General features: G+C 39.2%; 1 protein-coding gene across 1 annotated transcript; it reads left to right on the top strand.

Annotated features, from left to right (window-relative positions):
• The first annotated feature begins 749 nt into the window (after window positions 1-749).
• Window positions 750-21,572, top strand: LOC129073548 (acyl-coenzyme A synthetase ACSM4, mitochondrial). The gene is made up of 13 exons (XM_054577216.1): window positions 750-958; window positions 2,842-3,052; window positions 5,895-6,102; window positions 9,723-9,866; window positions 10,606-10,762; window positions 12,414-12,493; window positions 13,922-14,045; window positions 14,694-14,774; window positions 17,294-17,395; window positions 18,085-18,212; window positions 18,305-18,404; window positions 20,174-20,293; window positions 21,486-21,572. Exons 1-13 carry the CDS (start codon window positions 758-760, stop codon window positions 21,570-21,572), a joined length of 1,743 nt encoding a protein of 580 aa, XP_054433191.1. The 5' UTR covers window positions 750-757.
• The last annotated feature ends 342 nt before the right edge of the window (window positions 21,573-21,914 follow it).

Genomic DNA, 21,914 nt, shown 5'->3' with positions numbered 1-21,914 from the left:
TTTCTGCATCCATAATACCATTTTCTGGTAAGGAAAAAAATGCACGTGGTAACATGGCAGTGATTCTAGTGAATGAGAAGTTGTAAGAGTGTATTTAAATCTACAGAGCAACAGTGGAAGGAGAGCCATATTGCCTTGCCATAGTTGGATAACTGCGGAAGCCCTGGATAAATGTCCCTTTGAAAGGAAAATGCATTGTTCTACTTTATAAACATTGGTAGAAATATAGCAAAAATCTGTGATAGTGTTTCCTTGCATCGGCTTTGGAGACAACAAATAAGAGCTGAGATTTGTTGAAAAGTGAATGAGCTGCTTTTACTAGAAGAGGAAATTCAGGCAGAGGAGTTAGCAAAAACTGTTCAGAGTAGAAGGCAAACAGAAGGGAGCCCTGAATGTCAATCCAGGTAGCAAATGTTCTGTTTGTCTATTGTTTGGTTGGAGAAAAGATAGAGACAGAAGACAGGGGCTTGACAATTCTATAGCTGTAGGGATTTTTTAAGGCTAGTTTGCTCACAAACAGAATGATGAGAGAGAGCCCAGAGGCAGGGAGGCTGGTCAGTAGCTAACTGCTGCAGCTCTGAAGAAGGATGGGGTGTTTTTCAGGTGTCCCTCAACTTCCCAGGGGCACACAGCCATGAGTCTACTTCCCAGTCTCACCACAGAGCATTGGGAGAGACTAACGCTCCCCACCCATATCTTCCCACAGGCTGTGTGGTACCTCCACATCTGTGCCAGCTGACAAATCCCTTTGGGAATAATGAAGATGTTTTCCCTCTTCCCGGCATTCAGATTCATCTGGCTCACCAAGCCAGCTAGCCGGCACTTTCACAGACATCACCAGCTTCAGGTGCCACTGACTCTTGCTGACTTTGAAGCCATCAGTCGCTGTGAGAGACCATTGCCTAAGAATTTTAACTTCGCAGGGGATGTGCTGGACCAGTGGTCCCAAAAAGAGAAGGTATAAGATGATCGGCTTCCACTAGGTTCTTGGTGTCCGTTCCCTTTCCTTGTTTGGGGACCCACTTGTCATTTTTAATTCAGTTCTTGATTTCCTTTGTTTTCCCACTGCCCTAGTCTCTCCCCAGGGAAGATATTTGAGCCTCAGCTATGCATGAGTGTATTTCTCTGAAGCCTCCTTCGCCCCCTTCAATACTCTTACTCAGTTATACCTCTTTTCCTTCATTTCTCCAAGCTCTTTGCTCTCCACTCATTTGTTAGAGCTGGTCACAGCCTTATCCAAAAAAACAGTAATCTGAGCTTTGGTTTTATAAGGAGTCTTCCTTGGAGTAATTGGGAGACAATTAGAGATTGAGAAGAACAAAGTAACAATCCTTACAAGGTACCTGCAGTGTAACCTCAGGTCACGGTCTCTGCTTCCTGACCCTCACCCCATGGCAGACAGTGAGCTGAACACTTTACCTAGCCTACTTAACAAACACTCTGCAAGGACCTGTGCTTCAGAAAACGGTGTTCAGTACTACATATACAAGGTATTAAACAACTCTGAGTCAATCCTTCCTTTTAGAAAGAAGAGTCTTCTTTTCAATCCACTGAGTTTTAGCACTTCTCTAAAACTTGCTAGACTCTCTTTTGAACAGAGAGAGAAGGTAAAATATGATAACCTCCAGATAAAATGTAATGGCATACTGTGTTTTCAATATACTTATTTTTCAATAAACTCTTTTTAGTAAGTGGCACTGGTTTCCAATTATGGTGGTGATTAAATACATTTTCTTTTTAAGCAAATGTACACAAGTAAAAGTTGATGTAAAGAAAAATACAAAGAACACAAGAAATAGCACAAGTGTAGACAGATTTGGCAAACATTAGTGATGCTCAAATGACTAAAGATTGAGAAATACTGACCTACATTATTTCATCAAATCCCCATCAGCACCCAGGTGTTGCAGATAAGGAACTTGACCTTGCATTAGCTAAGCTACTTACAAAGGCACCTGAACCAACCCCTAATCTTATGGTGCTCGTGTCTGTAGGGAAGGGATGCATCTGTGATACAAGAAAGTATAGTGGAGTCCCTGGGAATATGAGCCCAATGCTGCAAAACACAGAAGTCAGACAGCAAAAAGGAGACTAAGAAAGGCTTCACAGAGGATGATGTGGAAATTGGGCTTTAAAGTCTTTTCAAACCAGGGAAGGTAAAATGAGCATTCCAGAAAGGAGAAGGAATAAGGAATAATCCTGCCCCCCACCCAGGCAATGTATAAAGTAGGGGTTTTGCAGCATAGATCACATGCTTTATAAAATCATGGGTGAAAAGTTTTTTCTCCAGAAATCAATCAATCATGCTGATGCCCATCCCCACTCCCATGGCCCTCCACCCTGCTCTCTGTTGCCTATGAACCCACACTGTCAGTCTTTTGTTTATAAACAGACGTCATGTTCCTAATCAAACTTGGACATCCATTAGGTTTATTCGGATGGTATAAAATTTAACTTAAGGAAGAAGTTTATTGGAGGGATGTGGGGGAGCTCAAAAAATTGGGCTGGAAGCTGGGAGTGTCAGTTCCAGCAAGGACAGAAGCCAGGCCAGCTCCTTGGGGCTGCATAAGCACCAAGAGCCAATAGGTCCAGGAGAGACCTGATTGGCCTGACTTGGGTCACATGCCCACCCACTGATCAGCAAAGGGTGAGCACCGTGGTGGGATGTTTCACCAAGACTGTATTCAATAGGAGAGGAGTAGTTCTTTCAAAGACAAGCTAGGATGCTGTTACTTGAATCTACAGGCATAGGTACTGAAGGGAAATAATGGTGGATGTCCATTCTATTTTGTGAAAAGTCACATAAACCTTCCCCTCTCTTTCTCATGTGTCTGTGACCAGACAGGAGAGAGACCAGCCAACCCAGCCCTTTGGTGGGTGAATGGCAAAGGGGGCGAAGTGAAATGGAGCTTTGGAGAGCTGGGCACCTTGTCCCGAAAGACTGCAAATGTGCTCACCAAGCCCTGTGGCTTAAAGAGAGGAGACCGAGTGGCCATCTTTCTGCCCCGAATCCCAGAGTGGTGGCTGGTCAACGTGGCTTGTATACGAACAGGTCAGTGTCCACATTTAAACTTTGTAAATCAGGCAGAAATAGAGAGAAGATGAAAGTTGAAGTTTTCTTAGTTGTTAGTTCTGACTAGAAGCTATTTCAATCAGAGTTGAAATTAAAGGCAACCATGATGTAATAATAATTTTAAAACTATCTTAAAATGTAGGTATTATTGTGATGCTCATTTTGCAAAAGAGGAAACAGAGGTTCAGAGAGGTTAAGAAACTTGCCCAAAGTCATATAGTTCAAAAACTATGCAGTCGGGATTTAAGCACAAGTTTCTGTAAAATCAAGTATGGGTACCAAGGCTTTGCAATGCTAGATTGTCATGTTTCCCAGATGATGCAGTAGTTACTTCTCTGCATATATTTGAATTCTCCCTTATATGAAAATACAAAAGGAAGAAAAAGCATTTTGGAATGCAATAACTTATAAAAATATGATTGTGGACTCAGCTGGAAAACCTCTGCCTCTTCCCAGACAAAAAGATGAATATACTCAATGACAGATTTTTCTCCCAAAGTAGTTATTTATAATGTACCCCCAATTTCTACAGGATTCTTTTCTCCTCTGGGACAGAGTTCAGCAAAAGCCATGGCCTACAGATTGGCCATCTATTTTTATAAGTAAATTTTTAAGGTTACTGGAATACAGCCATGCGTATTCATTTACACATTGTCTATGACTCTTTTTGTTCTAAAACAATGGAATTGCTAATCAAGACAGAGATGGTATGGCCCACAAAGCCCAAGATATTTACTATCTGGATCCTTACAAAAAAGCTGGCAATCCCTACTCTAGAATACAACAAAAATGTTTATAAATCAGTAAAAAATAAGTAAGAATATACTTATACAGAGAACACAAAGGTATCTGTTGCAATAGGACCAAAAATAGAAAAAAATTGGAAACAACTATATAAAAATGATCAAATAAATTATAAAAAGATCGTTATAAGGATGCCACCCTGGTAGTAAAAAATATTCTTACTGCCCATGTTAAATCAAAACAGCAATATATAAAATTTATTTCACATTCACTATAAAAAGGAACTTGCAAATGTAAAATGAATTTTGGGTTGGAAGGAGTTAAAAGTAGTTTATTTGTCATAAATATGTATTTAATACTACTTAACATGATTTATGAAATTTCTGAAATGTGAAGATCAAAAATAAGCACACAAGCTGAATAGTCAAAACTATTCAGTTAATTAAATGGTAAGCAAGCAGCTAAGGAATGTTTTCTAACTCAAAATTATTAAGGCTTCTGAGTGAATATGGAGATGCTTGTACTATATGCCAAAATATTTTGCTTTTGTTATAAAGTGCATGCAGTCTAAAATCCAATAGAATAGAACCTCCCCTTTTACCTCCAAGCTATCTGCCTACCTATTGAACCCACTCATGTCACAAATCTACCAACAGTACTGATAATTTCTGAGCTGATAAGATCAAGTGGTTTGCAAAATAAATAACCTTATATTTTTATATTGAGTGAACAAGCGGATATCTGCTAATGTGTTTTCTTAACTTCCTCATCATCACATATTTGTTTTCTCAAGAGAAGATGATATTAAGAGCTTCTAAAATACATTCTATAAATAAGGTCTCCTTCCTAGGAATTCAACTCCACATCTTCCTATTTTGCTGACTTTAGGGAACTCACCAAGAAATAAGGATCTGATGTACAATACAGGCCTTGGGAGTCTCAGTTATGTATCTCTGAATCCTGGTTCTGCCACTTACTGACTTTGAGACCTATGGACTAGTTGTTATCTATACACTAGGATTAATTTTAAGTGAGATACGAGGCACATAATACATGTTCCATAAATGCCAGTGGCTCTCTACATACATTCCACTCTCTTCCCATTGATTCACTTTAGAAAGAACAACTGTCTTCCCTCTGCCTTTCATCTAACTCTCCCATATTTCTTTTCTCATAAGGAACTGGCACTGTAAAATCAGGCCAATCTCAGGGCAGTATTTAGGATGAAGTGAGGAGGTGGGATAAACTCAGAATCGCCTAAGTTAGCAGTATAGGCACACCATGAGAATGCCAGACCACTGGGAAGACCTAGGCTAGAGCACAGACTCTGCCACTCGCTAGCGATGACCTGATCTCATAGTCCATCAAATGACAGCAACTGCACGGACCCAAAGGACTACTTAGAACAGTGCTCTCCAGGCTTTCTTGGCTTCACAATCTATCAATAAAAATATGCGGGACACACTTCCTCCCATCTGGATAGTTGTTTATATTGTTCTGCACTAATATAATATGCATGTTATAACATTATGTACAAAAATGAGATAAAAATAATTCTAATATTTTAACAATTTTTTAAAATTTTAATTTTTTTCCTGTGAATTTTATTGCAAAACTCACTTTGGAGACTACTAGTTCAAAAGTTTTCATAAAAATGTTATAAGCTATAAAGAGCTACTTAAGTGTTAAATAATGATTAAAATGTTTCACAAAAATGTTACATAAGAATAGCTTACCATTATAATTTCTCCTATATGCCAGACACTATTATTTTTCCCCATTTTACAGATAAGGAAAGGAAGGCACAGAGAGATCAAGTAACATGCTCAAGTTCACAAAGCTAGTAAGTTATAAGGATGGCTTTAGGCCCAAGGACTGTCAGACTCTGAGGACAGCCATAAGGATCTCCCAATGATCAGGGTCCCATGGGCTGTCCCTGAAAACCAAAGCAGGGGTTAACTGAAGGCTGGATTGCACAGCTCCTCCTTGCCCAGGCACAAAGAGGAAGCATCCACAGTCTTCAGTTCTACCTAGTGGACAACAGTTCTGTTAGCACAGGGTCCTCTCTCCTTTCTAGGGCTTGTCTTTATGCCAGGAACAACGCAGCTGACAGCAAAAGACATCCTCTATCGGCTGCGAGCATCCAAGGCCAAGTGCCTCGTGGCCAGTGAGGAGGTGGCCCCAGCAGTAGAGTCCATCGTGTCAGAGTGTCCTGACTTGAAGACCAAACTCCTGGTGTCTCCATACAGCCGTCAGGGGTGGCTTAGCTTCCAGGAATTATTTCAGTGAGTATTTCCCCTGCCTCATCTTCAGAGCCAGCAATAACACCACTCACAGCTACATCTCACAGTCCCCTTGCCTTCATGGACTCAACAACACTGAGCTGATCTGGGATCTTCCCAGAAAAGAATCACCTAATGAAAGGTTTTAAGGACAGAAGGAGTGCAGCTCTGCCTCCACTGTCCTATGTCCCACCTCAGGCTGTGGCGAGCACCCTGCATGGTGGTTTCTGCCTAACTTGTGGACCATTCTCCCTGCCTTGACTCCCTCTGGCCACCTTTTTATTCCTCAATCATGCCCCTTCTCAGGGCCTCTGCGCCTGCTGTTTCTCTGCCTGGAATACTCTTCCTGAGTCCTTCCTGTCAGATTTCAGTTTGAATGTTTCCCCTCAGTAAGGCTGTCCCTGGCCACCCTATCTACAGCAGAATTCCAAGCCACTCTGGACTTTGAGTGCTGTTATTTTATTCATAACCCCCAACACTATCTGAATATCATGTCCAGTCACCTGTTCCCTTATTTACTGGTTTTCTCCTATACTAGGGGGATTGGCAAATTAGGGCCCATGGGCCAATTCTGGTAAGGCACCTGCTTTGTGAGTGAAATTTTATTGGAACACAGCCACACCCATTTGTTTACATATTGTCCATGGCTGCTTTCATCTTACAAGAGCTGGGTTGAGTAGGGTGCAACAGAGACCACAAGGCCCACAAAGCCTAAGATATTGACTATCTGCCCCATTACAGAAAAAGTTTGCCAGCCCCTGTCCTAGACCTTGAATTCTGATCTTGAGGGGATTGGAAGAGCATGAGCAAAGATATGGAAGTAAAAATATCCTAGGGTGTGCAGGGAATGGACAGTTTTGGGTGGCTGGAGAACAAATTATGAAGTCACCGTGGAAGCCAGGTATGGCCTCTCATATAAAGACCTCATATGCATGCTAAATCTCTAACTTAACCTATAATCAAGGGAAGCCATTGAGGAGTCTTAAGAAGCGAAGTGTCAAGGTCAGTTCTGGATTTGAAATAGATTTCTCTGGCAGCTGTATAGGAAATTAAATTTAGAAGAATCAAACTGGAATCAGGGAGACCATCTTGGAGCCTAATGTAGAGGAGAGACAATGAGAGTCTAAATCTGGGCTCTGTTGAGGGGGGTGGATGGAAGGAGGCACGCTAAAGAATTGGGAAGGCTTGGACATTGACTGGACATTGATGATGAAGGAAGGAGATGAGTTGAGCTGCTTTTTAACTTGGGTGACTGAGTGGGTGGCTACCGTTAGTTGGAGAAAAAGTGTAAAGTTGGACACATTGAGATTGAGGGGTCTGAAGACACCCAAATACCTAGCAAGTGGCAGATATGAGTCTCAGACTTAAGGAGATAAAGATACAATTCTGGAAATCATAAACATTTAATCAGTTCTGAAAAATCTTGAAAGACATAACTCAAATATCCCAAGAAAGAGAGACAAGTCAGATAATGGAGCCACTGCTTGAAAATCTCCTTGTGATTCACAGATTGTAATATCTGTTCTTTTAGTAAAAGAAAAAATAAAAAGCCTTATATCTAAAGGTTTCTATACAGGTTGAGAAGCATTCAAAATAGGAGGGTTTTTTGGTTTTCATGGGTATCAGATACTGTGAATAAATTCCCTTTTCTCCAGCCTACCACATACCAACTTCACCCTATACATATATTGAATCAATACAATGGAATGGAAGAGGTAAGTTAGCAAGAAAAACCACATAAATATTTCATGAAACTACTTTTGACAATATAGCATGTTTATATAATTAATCCTCACTGTTTTACAGTTTCAATAACAATTTTATTTGTCATCAAGATGATCTAAACTGGTGTATTTTACCCTGTTTCCTACAATCCAGAAAATTAAAACTATGATACAAGAGTCTCAAAAATTTGGGAGCATTTTATCAGTTATCCACTGAGTAGCAAAACATCCCAAAACTTAGTGGTATAAAACAACGATCATTTTATTTGCTGATGACTCTGTGGGTTAGAAGTTCATGCAGGCCTCAACAGATGCAGCTTGTCTCTGTTTCACATTCGCTTGCCTGGGAATGAAGGATCCAAGTCTGAGGCTTTGGTGTCGGCTAAAGCACCTCACTTCTCCTACACATGGCCCCTATCTCCAGCAGGACAGTCTGAACAGCTATGGGTTTCTCCCAGTGAAAGTGAAGACAAAACCTCTTGAAGCCTAAGCTGAGGAGTCACAAAACTTCTGCTACACTCTGCTGGTCCAACTAAGTCACAAAAGCAGCCTAGATTTAGGGACAGAGGACATGCTTATACAAGGATAGAAGGATTTGTTGGAGATCTCTATGCAGACAGTGTTACACAGATAATGTTATCAGTTAGAATGCTCTTGGATTTAGTAATGGAAGACCCAAGCAAAAGTGGCTTAAACAATACAAAAATTTCATTATAACACAAATAAGAAATACAGGGGCAGAATGAGAGTTGGTTAATTGAGTGGTTCGATGAATTTAACAAGAATACAGATTCATTCATCTTTCCATCATGCCACCTTGGATGTGTCTGCTAAACCCTCTTATGATCCCAGCATGGCTAGGGTAGTTCCAGACACCATGCACTTTCATGACAATATCCAAAAACAAGAGGACAAAATGGATGGGGTAGAGGAAGGCAGCATCCCTTCCTCCTGACTCTTTCTAGAACAAGGAAACATTTCTCATTCTTACTGACCGTAACTGCATCATGTGGCCACCCGTAAACCAGACTGGCTTAGACTAATCAAGGTTAATTTTTGACCCCCACACCCAAACTCCCAGAGCTGTACAGGGAACAATTTCCCCACCTGAAGCACATGGCTACAAGATATCTGAACAAAATCAGAATTTTATCAATGCAAGGAAGAAGGGATGCTATTTGGTAAGTAACTAACTGTGCCTGCCAGCAATATTGAAGATATTAAATAAAAAGTATTAAAAAGATGGATTAAAATGTCAAAGCATCTTCCTTTAAATCATAAAAACTCATGAAATATAATAACAATTTACAAAGAAAACTGATTTTTAAAAAATTCATAGATTAAAAAGGCATTTAGGAAAAATGTTTAAATAAATGAAATATACTTTTTTTTGTTAAATTGAAGTGATCTTGGCTATCTCTTTGGCCTATGAGGAGATAGAGCTTAAAAAGAGAAAGGTGAGCCCTGACTAGTGTGGCTCAGTTGGTTGGGCATCATCCCACAAAGCAGAAAGTCACCAGTTTGATTCCTGGTCAGGGCACATGCCTGGGTTGCAGGTGTTGTCTTCAGCCAAGCTGTGTATGAGAAAAATGGTGTCTCTCTCTCACATCAATGTTTCTCTCCCTTTCTCCTACACTTTTCCTCTCTCTAAAAATAAATAAATAAAAAATATTTTGAGAGAGAGGTGGAAGGAGAGAGGTGAGCTGTTAAAACTTTAGCACTGATTTGCAAAGCTCCTCTAAGATTTCATGAAGAAATTCCTCTCAGGGAGGCTTTGGATTAGGTTCTGTTCTATTAACTATCTTTGGCATCAAGAGGTCATAAATAGCAGGACAAACAAAACACCAGTTGAACTGATCTTCCATTTTCAGCCACCATCTGGCGGTTCATATTTTACAGATCTGCCTCTGCAGAGCACACCTGTGTGGAGACAGAAAGTCAAGAGCCGATGGCCATTTATTTCACTAGTGGGACCACAGGTTCTCCTAAGATGGCCCAGCACTCTCAGAGCAGCCTTGGAATTGGGTATACCCTCTGCGGAAGGTAGGGGAAAAAACTCTGTTTTGGCTAAACTCTTCCCTGAGCTCTTAATGTATATTTAGCCACCTAGTTGATACCTCTACTTGCATAGCTACCAGACATCCCCTATGCAACAACTACAAAATAGAACTTAATGTCCCTGCCCAGCCTTAGCTCAGTACTTGGCACCAGCTCACTAATTGATCAAGCAAGAACTTAGGAATCAACCTTAAAAAAATTCCCACGAGAGTATGTCTGGCTCCTTCTCTTCACCATCAGGTAAATTTATGCACTCAGAAAAGTCTTTATAGATATCCATAAACTATCACATTACCTTGTTTTAGATTCCTCACAGCACTTATCACAATTTGAAATTACAACATCAATTTACACATTAATTTACTTTGTGTGCTTATTCACTCTCTAGCTTCCTAAAATAAGAGCAGAGATCTTCTGGTCTATGTTGCTCACCATCTTAGATAGAATAGTGACCAACATATATTTGCTCAATAAATATTTGTTGCATCATTGGAACTCATAAAATTATGCCAAACCCAACCTCCCACTCCACTCTCTGATTACCTAGGATTCTGAAAAGGTGTTCTAAGAAAAGTGGGGAGTAGAACCACTCATGCTGCCTTGGGTCTGCTTTTGACCCTTCTCTGTAGCCATTGAGGTTCCAAACAGTTCTCAAAGTCATCAGTTTCTTTGTGTTCCTGGCTGTTTTGTTTTTGTCTGTCTGTTGTTTCTCCATATCATTTAGGTATTGGCTAGATCTGAGGTCATCAGATATCATATGGAATATGTCCGACACTGGCTGGATCAAGGCCGCCATTGGCAGTCTGTTTTCGTCCTGGCTTCAGGGAGCCTGTGTCTTTGTGCATCGGATGGCCCAGTTTGACCCTGATACCTTCCTAGATGTAAGTCATAACTTCTGGCTACATCTCTCCTTTGTCTCCCTCCAAACTGCAGAGAAATGAATCTTCAGGATACAGGACTTCTTGGGCTTAGGGAAATCATTCCTTTTTAAGGCACAGAGTCTTCAGGGCTTTTGAATGTACTTGTGCTTCAAATTGTTCAGGGTTTGCTAATGTTGCCGTATCTGTATCTGCTGAAGAGTCTAATTCTTAATAACAAATTAGAAGTCTCTGGCCTAAACAAATATGATTAGTGAAACAAAGACAATAACTGATAAATCTGAACCCCTGTATGGAGGATACTGAAGGTGGGGTCACCTTTCTACCACAGTATCTCTTTCCATTCTCCCCAAGAGAAGCTCTGTTAATTCTCAGAACACAATGTTCTTCTTGAAACCAGGCATGTTCCTCCTTCTCGGCCAGAGACAACCAGGCATCAAATGGCTTCAATTTCTTTAGCCTTTAGAAAAATGGGATTCAGCCCAATTATTTTCAACCATGAAATATCAATTAATTTTAACCAAATACATATAATTAAATAAACACTGCACTTGTGTGTGCATAAAAGCTACCTTTACCCTGTTATTTTGCTAAGTGGCCTGACAAGAAAGCTTGACATCTTAACAGAAATTTAAGGTAACATAAGAATTGGAATTTCTACATCAGGTTTGCAAAGTTCCTTGAAGTGGATGAGTTACCACTGCAGTTTCAAAACCTACATTTGTAAAAGAAGTATACTTTTATAAAATATTACATATTTTATACTTAAATTTTTATTTAAATGTACAATATTACATTTACTATTATATTAGAATATATTAACATTATATTGTTAATATTAATATATTAATGCTGATATATTACTATATTACTAGTCTTATTTAATATAACATTACATAAGATATTAAAATAAGAACATTCTTATTTTACAAAGATAATGTCTGTATTTTAAGTGCTATAAAAATGTTAATGAATTCACACAGTTCTTAGTTATAGACACTACACTAATTAAGAGCAATTGGAATCTAGGGAACAAGCACTCACAGTAGAAATGCTCATTTACAGGTCCAGAGTTACACTTGACCTATGATAATCCAGACAGCCTAGACATACAGTTTTAGAGTGTTCTCTCAGATGCTTAAATTTAACACATATTGTTGATTCATTATGTAATATAGTGGAACCTGTCTACAAAGATCTCTAAAACAGTATTTCTCCAGATTTAACATGCCTTCGATTTTAAAGTTAGAAGTATAATGAGTCTTGCAAATCTTAAACAATTGATAAAAGGCCTGAAAAATGCCTTACTAATGCCTTTCATCAATCCACTCAAAAGGACTGAAGTCTTATAGAAACAGTGTTGCAGCCCCAAAGTAGAATAAATCAGTTCATACTTTGGGGTGGTTTTCAAATTCAACAATTCACTTTTTGTTAAATTTGACTGTGTATGTCTATTACTATAACATATATGTATTCCTTCCAATATTGAAAATTCACAATAGACATACACTCACTAGTGACAACTAATAAATATTTGCTTATTCCTGAGATGGGCACATGTTAAAATGAAAGATAATTTGGGGTTGTTGACATCAGCTCTAGTCAATGGCCTTTAATGAACCACTTCTGACACCTGTGTCTTTCCATCATACAGACGCTTACCACTTACCCCATTACGACCCTGTGCAGCGCTCCTACTGCGTACCGGATGCTTGTGCAAAAAGACCTTAAGAGGTAGTTGGGAAGAAATATGCATTTGAACTACAAGCAAAAGCTATATTTGGAACAAATAATTCTGTGCCCTGTGGGGCTGTCCTGTGCATTGTATGATGTTGAACAGCAACATCCCTCTCCACCAAGTGTAATGATCAAAAATGTCTCCAGCTATTTCCTAGTCTCCAGGAGAGGGGAAGGAGGAAAAATTGCCCCCTAGCTTAAGAATAACAGGAATAGCCTCTGAACATTTTCCAAAAACAACCAGAGTCATACAGTCCCAGAACTCCCACCACCTCCCACCCACCAAAAAAACAACCATAATGCATTTATACTGCCTTGAAAAGAAGCTAATGAAGTCTTATGATTTGAAGATTCTATTCAATTTGGCCAAATCACCCGAACATCCAGTGGAGTTGCAATGTATGTTTGAGCAATACACATTGAATACATGAGGAGAGAAAGAAGAGAGAAACAATTTCAGTAGTGTGTGCAAGTTCACTCATCCTCTGTTCCCCCAAGCTATGGAGCCCCAATGGGGAGAGTGCTGTGTGAGACAGGATAGAGCAGATATGAATCTTCTCTCATCCTAGTCAGTGTCAATTCCTTTGTGGCCCTCAAATGTGAGTACCTTGGTCACATTTCAAGAGTAATTCACATTTCACATTTCAAGGGCTACTCAAAGGTTATTTTGAATAGGCACCATTCATGCCTTATCACACCCTCTGGTCCAATTAGGACCTTACTATATCAGAGTAAGGCTGTTTCAAACTTTCTCACCTGAGTCCTATGGTTAAAAGCTCAAGCTCTAAAGTAAAAAAGGCCGGGCTCTGTTACTTACTAATAGTGTAAACTTGGACCCTCAACAAGTTAACCTTGATAAGCTTCCCTAAACCCCATCCATAAGAGGATTAAAACTCCTCATGGGGCTGTGGTGAGAAATCAGTGTAAGCACATGCTTAGTGAGATACCTGACAAGTGCTAAGTACACAACACAGAGTATCCAGCTCAACCCTTTACTGTGAGGCCTTGGGCAAGTTCTTTAACTTCTCTCAGCCTCAGTTTCCTTACCTGCAAAGTAGGGGTTATGAGGATTAATGAGAATGCTCCTAAAGCCCTTACAACATAGTAAATGCTCAACTAATATTAGCTGTTATTATATCACTTGTAAGTGTTTAATGATTATTAGCATTTTCTCCTACCTTTTCTCCTCTTTAATAACCTGGTACAATGAAAGTTCTGTCAGGAAACTCTGTTTTAATCACTACCATGCCTGGAACAATGTCTGACAAGATTGGAGGTGCTCCACAGATGTTCCTTAGTAAACCTCCTGAGATTTGCCTCTCCTAGCTCATTTGCTTGTTGCTACAACATCCCAATTACCTTGTAATGAAAGCCATTCAAGATTTCTTCCCCAAAGACTCCATGCAACTCTGTCTCTTAATTAAGATATAAATTCAAGAAGCTACGGCACTGCTCGACAGCAGGGGAGCCACTCAACCCAGAGGTGTGGGAACAGTGGAAGGCACAAACTGGGCTGGAACTGTACGAGGGCTACGGACAGACAGAAGTGGTACGTTTCATGGGCAAAGCACAGGACTGTCAACTGAGCCCCTAAAGAGTCTCCATCATACTCTAAAATTTTCGGGAGCTTTTCAGGATACCTTACCCTGCCAGTAGTTACCAAAACCTGTGAATTACACAATTAGGTTTCCCTGGAGGGGAATTATGATTATTCTTTACAATCTTCCTGTCTACTCCCCACGCAGGAGGAATTTCAGAGGGGTTTGAGATTGGAGGGACTCAGAATTGTACAGCTCATCTTTCCACCACACTGGAAAGGACCCCAGAGAGCTTATTCCAAGGTGTGCTTAAGGGTATCCTTGGCCTAAAAGAGTGGTCCTCAAAGTGTGGGTCTCAAACCAGCAGTATCAGCAGCTTGTGGGAATTTCGTAGGAATACAGATTTTCAGTACTGCCCTCCCCAGACCTACCAAATTAGAAACTCTGGGAGGGGCCCAGCAATCTATTTTAGCAATACTCCAGGTGATTCCGTAAACGCTCAAGTTTGAAAACCACTGGTCTAAAATACTTCAGAATATGAGCATATGACCTTGCATACTGGGAAAATTGATCAAAACTGAATCCTAAGTCTCATTGTCATGATAGAACTACTGAAAATGAACTTTTAGATACTTATGTGAAACATGCCCTCCCAACAGGGAATAATTTGTTGCAATCATAAAGGACAAGAAATTAAACCAGGTTCTATGGGGAAGGGAGGACTGCCCTACGATGTGCAGGTGGGTAACATCTGACTGGTTAAATAATGTATTTCTTTTGTTTTTTGGTTTTTTTAGTATGTAAAACTGCAACTTTTTGTTTGAGTACAGAAGCTAATATTGGCACAAAATATTATTTATACAATACTATTATTGACAAAAGTTGAAATTATTTTTTATGGACTAATAGTATTTGTTAACATAAGAATTTACATATTATTGAAATGTCATTAACAATTTTACTTTACCTTTGTTTAGAATCTACTGTTCTTTTTTTGTTGTTGTTCAAATACATTTGTCTCCGCCTTCACAGCACCACTTTCCCCTGCCCCCCTCCCTCACCTCCCTCCCTCAATCCTTGCCCACTTTGGCTTTGTCATCAGTCCTTGATATATGTTCCTTGACTTCACACTTCCCTTCCCTTTCCCTGCCCACCCCTCCCTCCTTCCCTCTTGTCTCTGTTGGTTTTTTTTTATTTCAATGTTGCTGGTCATATTTTCCTTGCATCTCTGTTTTGTTGGTTAGGTTCCACTTATAGGTGAGATCATATGGTATTTGTCTTTTGTCCCCTGGCTTATTTCGCTTAGCATAATGATCTCTAGTTCCATCCATGCTGTCGTGAGTGTAGAAGTTCTTTTTTCCTTTCTGCTGTGTAGTATTCCATTGTGTAAAGGTACCATAGTTTTTTGATCCACTCATCTACTGACGGGTATTGAGGTTGCTTCCAACACTTGGCTATAGTAAATTGTGCTACTATGAACATTGGGGGGCATAGGTTCTTCTGAATTGGCGTTTTGGGGATCTTTGGGTATAGTCCCAGCAGGGGAGTTACTGGATCAAAAGGAATTTCCATTTTTAGCTGTTCTGAGGAAATTCCACACTGTTTTCCACAATGGCTGCACCAGTCTGCATTCCCATCAACAGTGTACTAGGGTTCCCTTTTCTCCACAGCCTCGCCAGCACCTATTGTTTGTTGATCTGTTTATGATGGCCATTCTGACCAGTGTGATGTGGTATCTCATTGTGGTTTTAATCTGAATTTCTCTGATGGCTAGTGATGATAAGCATCCTTTCAAATGTCTCTGGCCCCTCTGTATCTCTTCCTTGGAAAAGTGTCTGCCCAGGTCCTTTGCCCAGTTTTTAACTGGATCGTTTGTCTTCCTGGAGTGGAGTCCTGTGAGTTCTTTATATATTTTGGACATCAAACCTCTATCTGATATATCATTAGCAAATATGTTTTTCCATACAGTTGGCTCCCTTTTCATTTTGCTATTTTCTTTAGCCATGCAGCTTCTTATTTGGATGAGGTCCCACTTCTTTATTCTTTCCTTTATGTCCCTTGCTTTAGGGGACATATCGGTGAAAATATTGCTGCGTGGGATATGACAGTTTCCTTCCAATGTTCTCCTCTAGGACTTTTATGGTGTCGCAACTTATATTTAAGTCTTTTATCCATCTTGAGTTTATTTTTGAGTATGGTGATCAAATTTCAATTTTTTGCATGTAGCTGTCCAGCTCTCCCAACACCATTTGTTGAAGAGGCTATTTTTACTCCACTTTATGCTCCTGCCCCCTTTGTCAAATATTAATTGACCATATAGACCTGGGCTTATTTCTGGCCTTTATATTCTGTTCCACTGCTGTATGTGTCTGCTCCTGTGCCAGTACCAGACTGTTTTGATTACAGTGGCTTTGTAATAGTTTTATGTCTGGTATTATGATCCCTACTACTATGTTTTTCTTTCTCAAAATTGCTGTAGCTATTCGGGGTCGTTTATGGTTCCATATAAATTTTTGAAATGTCTGTTCTATGTCTGTGAAATACATCATTGGTATTTTAATAGGGATTACGTTGAATCTATAAATTGCTTTGGGTAGTATGGACATTTTGATAATATTAATTCTTCCAATCCATGAGCACGGTATATGCTTCCATTTATTTGTGCCTTCCTTAATTTCTTTCTTCAACAGTTTTCTGCATACAGGTCTTTTTCCTCCTTGGTTAAGTTTATTCCTAGGTACTTTATTTTTCTTGTTGCTATGGCAAATGGTATTTTTTTTTTTCTGATTTCTTCTTCTTCTCTTTCATTGCTGGTGTACAAAAATGCCTTCGATTTCTGAATATTGACTTTGTATCCTGCTGTTTTGCCAAATTCACTTATTAGGTTGAGTAGATTTTTTTGGTAGAGTCTACAGGGTTTTGTATGTACACTGTCATCTGCAAACAATAATTTTACTTCCTCCTTTCCTATTTGGATGCCTTTTCTTTCTTTTTCTTGTCTGTCCACTGTGGCTAGGACTTCCAATACTATGTTGAATAGAAGTGGTGAAAGCGGACATCCTTTTCTTGTTCCTGATCTTAGTGGGAAAGCTTTTAGTTTTTGCCCGTTGAGTATGATGTTGCTGTAGGTTTCATATATGGCCTCAATAATGAATGTTTTATATGGTTTTCTTCTATCTTTATTATGTAACTATCCCTAACCCATTCTCATTTTGTGAGAAGGAAGCTTAAAGAACCTAAATTGTTCCTTTTATTCTAGATTATAGATGAAAATGGAAACATCCTACCACCTGGCAAAGAAGGAGATATTGCCCTCAAACTACAGTCTACACGGCCCTTCTGTTTCTTCTCAGAATATGTGGTACAAGAATGTAGAACATGCTATTTATATTTTAATGGAAAAGGTGGTATAGGGAGTCATACAGGCTTGGGTCCAAATTTCGTACCAATCTTTTTTCGCTCTATGACCTTGGGCAAGTCACAACACCCAACTCTATCTCCTCAACTGTAAAAAAGGGATAATATCTTCCATCTCCTAAGAGTTTTGTAAAGATTAAATTCTATGTCAGAAACTGGTTGCAGTGGTTGTCTGTATTACACCTGGACTGGCTTCTGGGGAGGGTGTTAATTAGGGCCCTAGAAGTGAAAGAGATTTACTTTTTATTATACTCTTGGGCCTTCTGTGTTCTATACTATGAACTACCTTTTGAAAAAAAATCAATTTCTTTTAGAAATAGAATGTGCAATATACTAGGCTCTTCATGGGTGCCATACTCCTTTTATTTATTTTTTTAATCCTCACCTGAGGGTATGTTTACTGTTTTTCTTGAGAGAGAAACACTGATGTGAGAAACATTGACTGGTTGCCTCCTGTAAGCACCCCAACTGGGGATCAAACCCAGAACCTACGTACGTGCCCTGACCAGGGATCGAATCCGTAACCTTTTGGTGTACGGATGATGCTCCAACCAACTGAGTCACCCAGCCAAGACTATACCCCTTTTTCTGTTCTGGCCAAATTAATCTTCATTGTCATCTTCTGACTCCTAGGACAACCCAGAAAAAACTGCAGCCACAATAAGAGGGAATTTTTATGTCACTGGAGACAGAGGAGTGATGGACAGCGATGGGTATTTCTGGTTTGTCGGCAGAGCTGATGATGTCATCATATCCTCTGGGTTTGTACATTAACCACTGCTAGAAAGTAACAACTTGCTACAAAAGATTTCTGACTTGGTGGTGTAGTAATCTAATATCTCTTTTCTTCTAGTTACCGTATTGGGCCATTTGAAGTTGAGAGTGCACTGACTGAGCACCCAGCAGTTGTTGAATCAGCTGTTGTCAGCAGTCCAGACTCAATCAGAGGAGAGGTAGCATGAATGTCACGGATGAAAGTAGCCATTTTATATTTTCAAGTTCTGTCCATGTGGCCATTCTAAAGAGTGAATCAAGAGTAGTCATGTAATTCTCATTATGAACCATACATGTGGCAAAAATGCACTGGCAATCAACTTTACACATAAATTGTATCCCAAAGGGGATGTATTAGGATTGTTTTGGTCGCAAGTGACAAAAATTCGATTCCAACTGACTTAAGTTAAAAAAAAAAAAAGGAATTTACTGGTTTACCCATACGTGAGGTCTACAAGTACAGCTACATCCAAGTTGTTGCACACAAAGTCGGCAAAACTTAGTCTCTCTATTTAGTAGCTCTGCTGTTAATGTTGCCTCCATTTAGGAAGGTTCTTCCTACTTGATAGCAACCTACTTCAGATGTACTCAACTTTACAGCCCCAGTGAAGGAGACAGATTTTTCCTTCAAGCAATTCCCAGAATAGCATTTGCCTATCTTGTATCACATCTCTAACCAACGCTGTTTACAGAATGGTATATCCTGACTGGTCAGATCTGGATCATAGGCTGGTCATTGGTAGGAGTTAGTGTCAATCCAGAGAGGTTAGGGTAATCCTCCACAGAAAATCAGAGTAATGTTCAAAAACAAACAAACAAACAAACAAACAAAGACAACAGATACTGCATAAGCAAAAGCTGCAGGTATGACTATATGTATGATTGTCATGAACTAAGAATACATTTTCTCACAGAAACAATGCAAACAGGAGACTGTGGCCAGGTTGCCAGACAAGCACACAAGCCTCCTTAGGATGGATGAAAGGAAAACTCGGTGAATGACAGCAGTACCGTAGCTCTAGGAGGAAGCTATGTAGTATTAAAGGGAAATGACCCCTTTCATCATGAAAGTCCCTACAGACTCTGCAAGGATAGTGATTTGCCTATCACTATCCTCCTACATCCTTCTCTCTCCCCTCTCATGTACCAGGGACCCTCTGCAGTGACCCTATGGATTCCACACTCAAAACGTCCTATACCACTTCCCTGCTCAATGGAGTCTACGCTCCAAAATATTTTTCTCCTGCCCCAATCTTCCCATTCTCTCAATGTAATTGATTTCAGCACAAATTAGAATCAGTGTATGAATGATTAGTAATTTAAACTATATTTGCTAACCTCAATAATTATCTAACTGGTGGGTTTAGATAGCATTACAAAGAAAAGCAAAAAATATCAGGCAAGATGTTTCTTTCTCTCATATCAATAAACATATCCTTGGGCAAGGATTAAAAAGGAAAAACGAAGACCTTTCAAAAGTAGATCAGTTCTTCCTGAGATTCCATCTCCCAGCATACACATTCCTCCTTTAGGTCTTCCCAGACCCTTCAAACCACACATTCCCTAGCACCTCCATTTGTCACCCTACTACATGCTCCTAACGGTAGAGGTTTGATGGAATAAGTGGTCATCTGCAAACCAAGGACTGCCTGTGTAATAAATAGGATTAGTCAGATTGAAATGTTAAATACGTATGTGACATGTAAATAAAACTCAACCTTCAGCTTTATTGAACCATTGTACTCCTAACACAAGCCATTATCTGCAATTAGATCTCAAAACCTCACTTGTACCCGCCCAAGCTTTGTTCAGATATTCAGTGGTGATCACTGGCATTTGCTTTCATCATTTAACCTATTACCAAAAGATGAGTACCTGTGTTCAGCATTGGTTCCAAACTCTTGATGTCTGAAAAACATATTGATATAAATTCACTCTCCTCCTGCAGGTAGTGAAAGCTTTTGTCGTCTTATCTGCACCCTTTAAATCATCCAACCGAGAGAAATTAACACTTGAACTTCAGAATCATGTGAAAAAATCAACTGCACCTTACAAATATCCAAGAAAGGCAAGTATTTTGCCCCAAAGTAAATGTATGTGACCAAGCCAGGGTCTAAGCTAGTAAGTATAATATACAGATTTTACTAGCTTTTGAATTTAGGGTAGCTCCTATATATTATGTATTTCAATTTGTTTAGCCCTAAGAATTTTGCTTTAAAATATTTTATATTAGGACATTACAAATGCTTGATAAACTAGAAGTTTTGGTCAACTCTGCAATACTGAGTAACTACCAAGAGGCCTCATAGGACTAACTCAGTCCCATTCCATATAAGTAAAACAATGATGGCGAACTGTTTTTAAAGACAGTACCTGATTCATCTAGCATAGTACTCTTGATAATTTGCTCATAACTTCAAAATGCAGGCCTTTAAGTTTCAAGTGACCAAATTTAAGGCTCAGCATGAAAATATCCAAACTGTGGAATCTTTCCTGAAACATTCTTCAAAGGAGGATTTAAGAATAATTCTATACAGACACAGAGATGGCACTGCAACGGCCTTGTAGTCCTGGAATCCTACTGGCTGATAATGAAAATTCCATTTCAAATGGCATCGTTTCCGCAAAAAGATATTTAATTTCAACCTATGAACAAGTTACACTTTCTCCATTAAATTCACCAAGCCAATGACCAGTTGACTTTCAGAAAAGTTTGAGGATATTTTAAAATATAGTAAATCTTATTTTGAGAGAGAGAAAGTCAAAGCATAAGGAGAAAATGACGCATCCTTAAAATTAACTCTAAATTTCCCACAGAACCTTCAGGACCCCGTTTTAAAATAAAGCTCAAAACCCTAGAATTAACTATTTATCTGTGCATTTTTTTTTTTTTTTTTTTTTTTTTTTTTTTTTTTTTTTTTTTTTTTTTTTTTTTTTTTTTTTTTTAGATGTGGCCTCTATTTGCCTGTGGAAGTAAGGGCCTAGGTCTAGTTTGCACTGGAAGGCTGCAATGTAGTAAACATTGCATTCTTCTTTCAAAGCGTATGGGTGAATTGGCACTTAAAAAACATAATGAAGCACCACTGTCATATTCACTATACAAATTAGTTTCTGGTGCCTCTCAAATTCAGTGAGCTTAGACTTAGATAACCTCCAGACTCTGAAATTAATGCCAGAGTTTCATGAATATTTTCTCCTATTGTACTGACAGTGGAATAAGTAAAAATGGAATTGTCTCATAATATGTTTTTGTTAATTAGGTGGAATTTGTTGAAAACCTCCCAAAGACAGTCACTGGGAAAATCAAACGCAACGTTTTAAGAGACCATGAATGGGGACGAACATAGCCTGATAGAAAACTGAGTCATGAAGAACTTAGGGGTCACTTTCTTTTAGTCTGTTTCCTGATAATGTAGTGACAACTCTCCTAAAATGTTTCAGATTTTTCCTGGTTGAAAACTCAACTGAGTTTTTGCTTTGTACTTGGCCAAAAAATAAAATAAAAATCTAAAAATATTTGGGAAGAGAATTGTTACGATGACCAACTGACAAAAGCAATGATTGTCTTGTAGTGTTTAAAACTGCAGGGGTCAAATGACTGCTTGGAAATACACCGTGGACAATGAATTTATTTTGTGCCTGATTAATTTAAAATAAAGATTAGAAGTATTCTACTAGAAATGTTCAAA

This window comes from Pteronotus mesoamericanus, unplaced genomic scaffold (genome assembly GCF_021234165.1).
Source record: "Pteronotus mesoamericanus isolate MK-2021 breed Mesoamerican mustached bat unplaced genomic scaffold, CSHL_Meso_final contig_411, whole genome shotgun sequence".
Classification (NCBI taxonomy): Eukaryota; Metazoa; Chordata; class Mammalia; order Chiroptera; family Mormoopidae; genus Pteronotus; species Pteronotus mesoamericanus.
The sequence above is the reverse complement of the archived record's forward strand: the minus strand, read 5'-3'. Positions and strand labels throughout refer to the sequence as shown.

Excerpts from the sequence above, each read along its gene's own strand:
- LOC129073548 (XM_054577216.1), top strand. The coding sequence starts at position 758 with ATGAAGATGTTTTCCCTCTTCCCGGCATTCAGATTCATCTGGCTCACC. Across the intron at positions 14,046-14,693 it reads GCTACGGACAGACAGAAGTG|GGAATAATTTGTTGCAATCA; the intron begins GTACGTTTCATG and ends CCCTCCCAACAG. Across the intron at positions 18,405-20,173 it reads CAGACTCAATCAGAGGAGAG|GTAGTGAAAGCTTTTGTCGT; the intron begins GTAGCATGAATG and ends CTCCTCCTGCAG.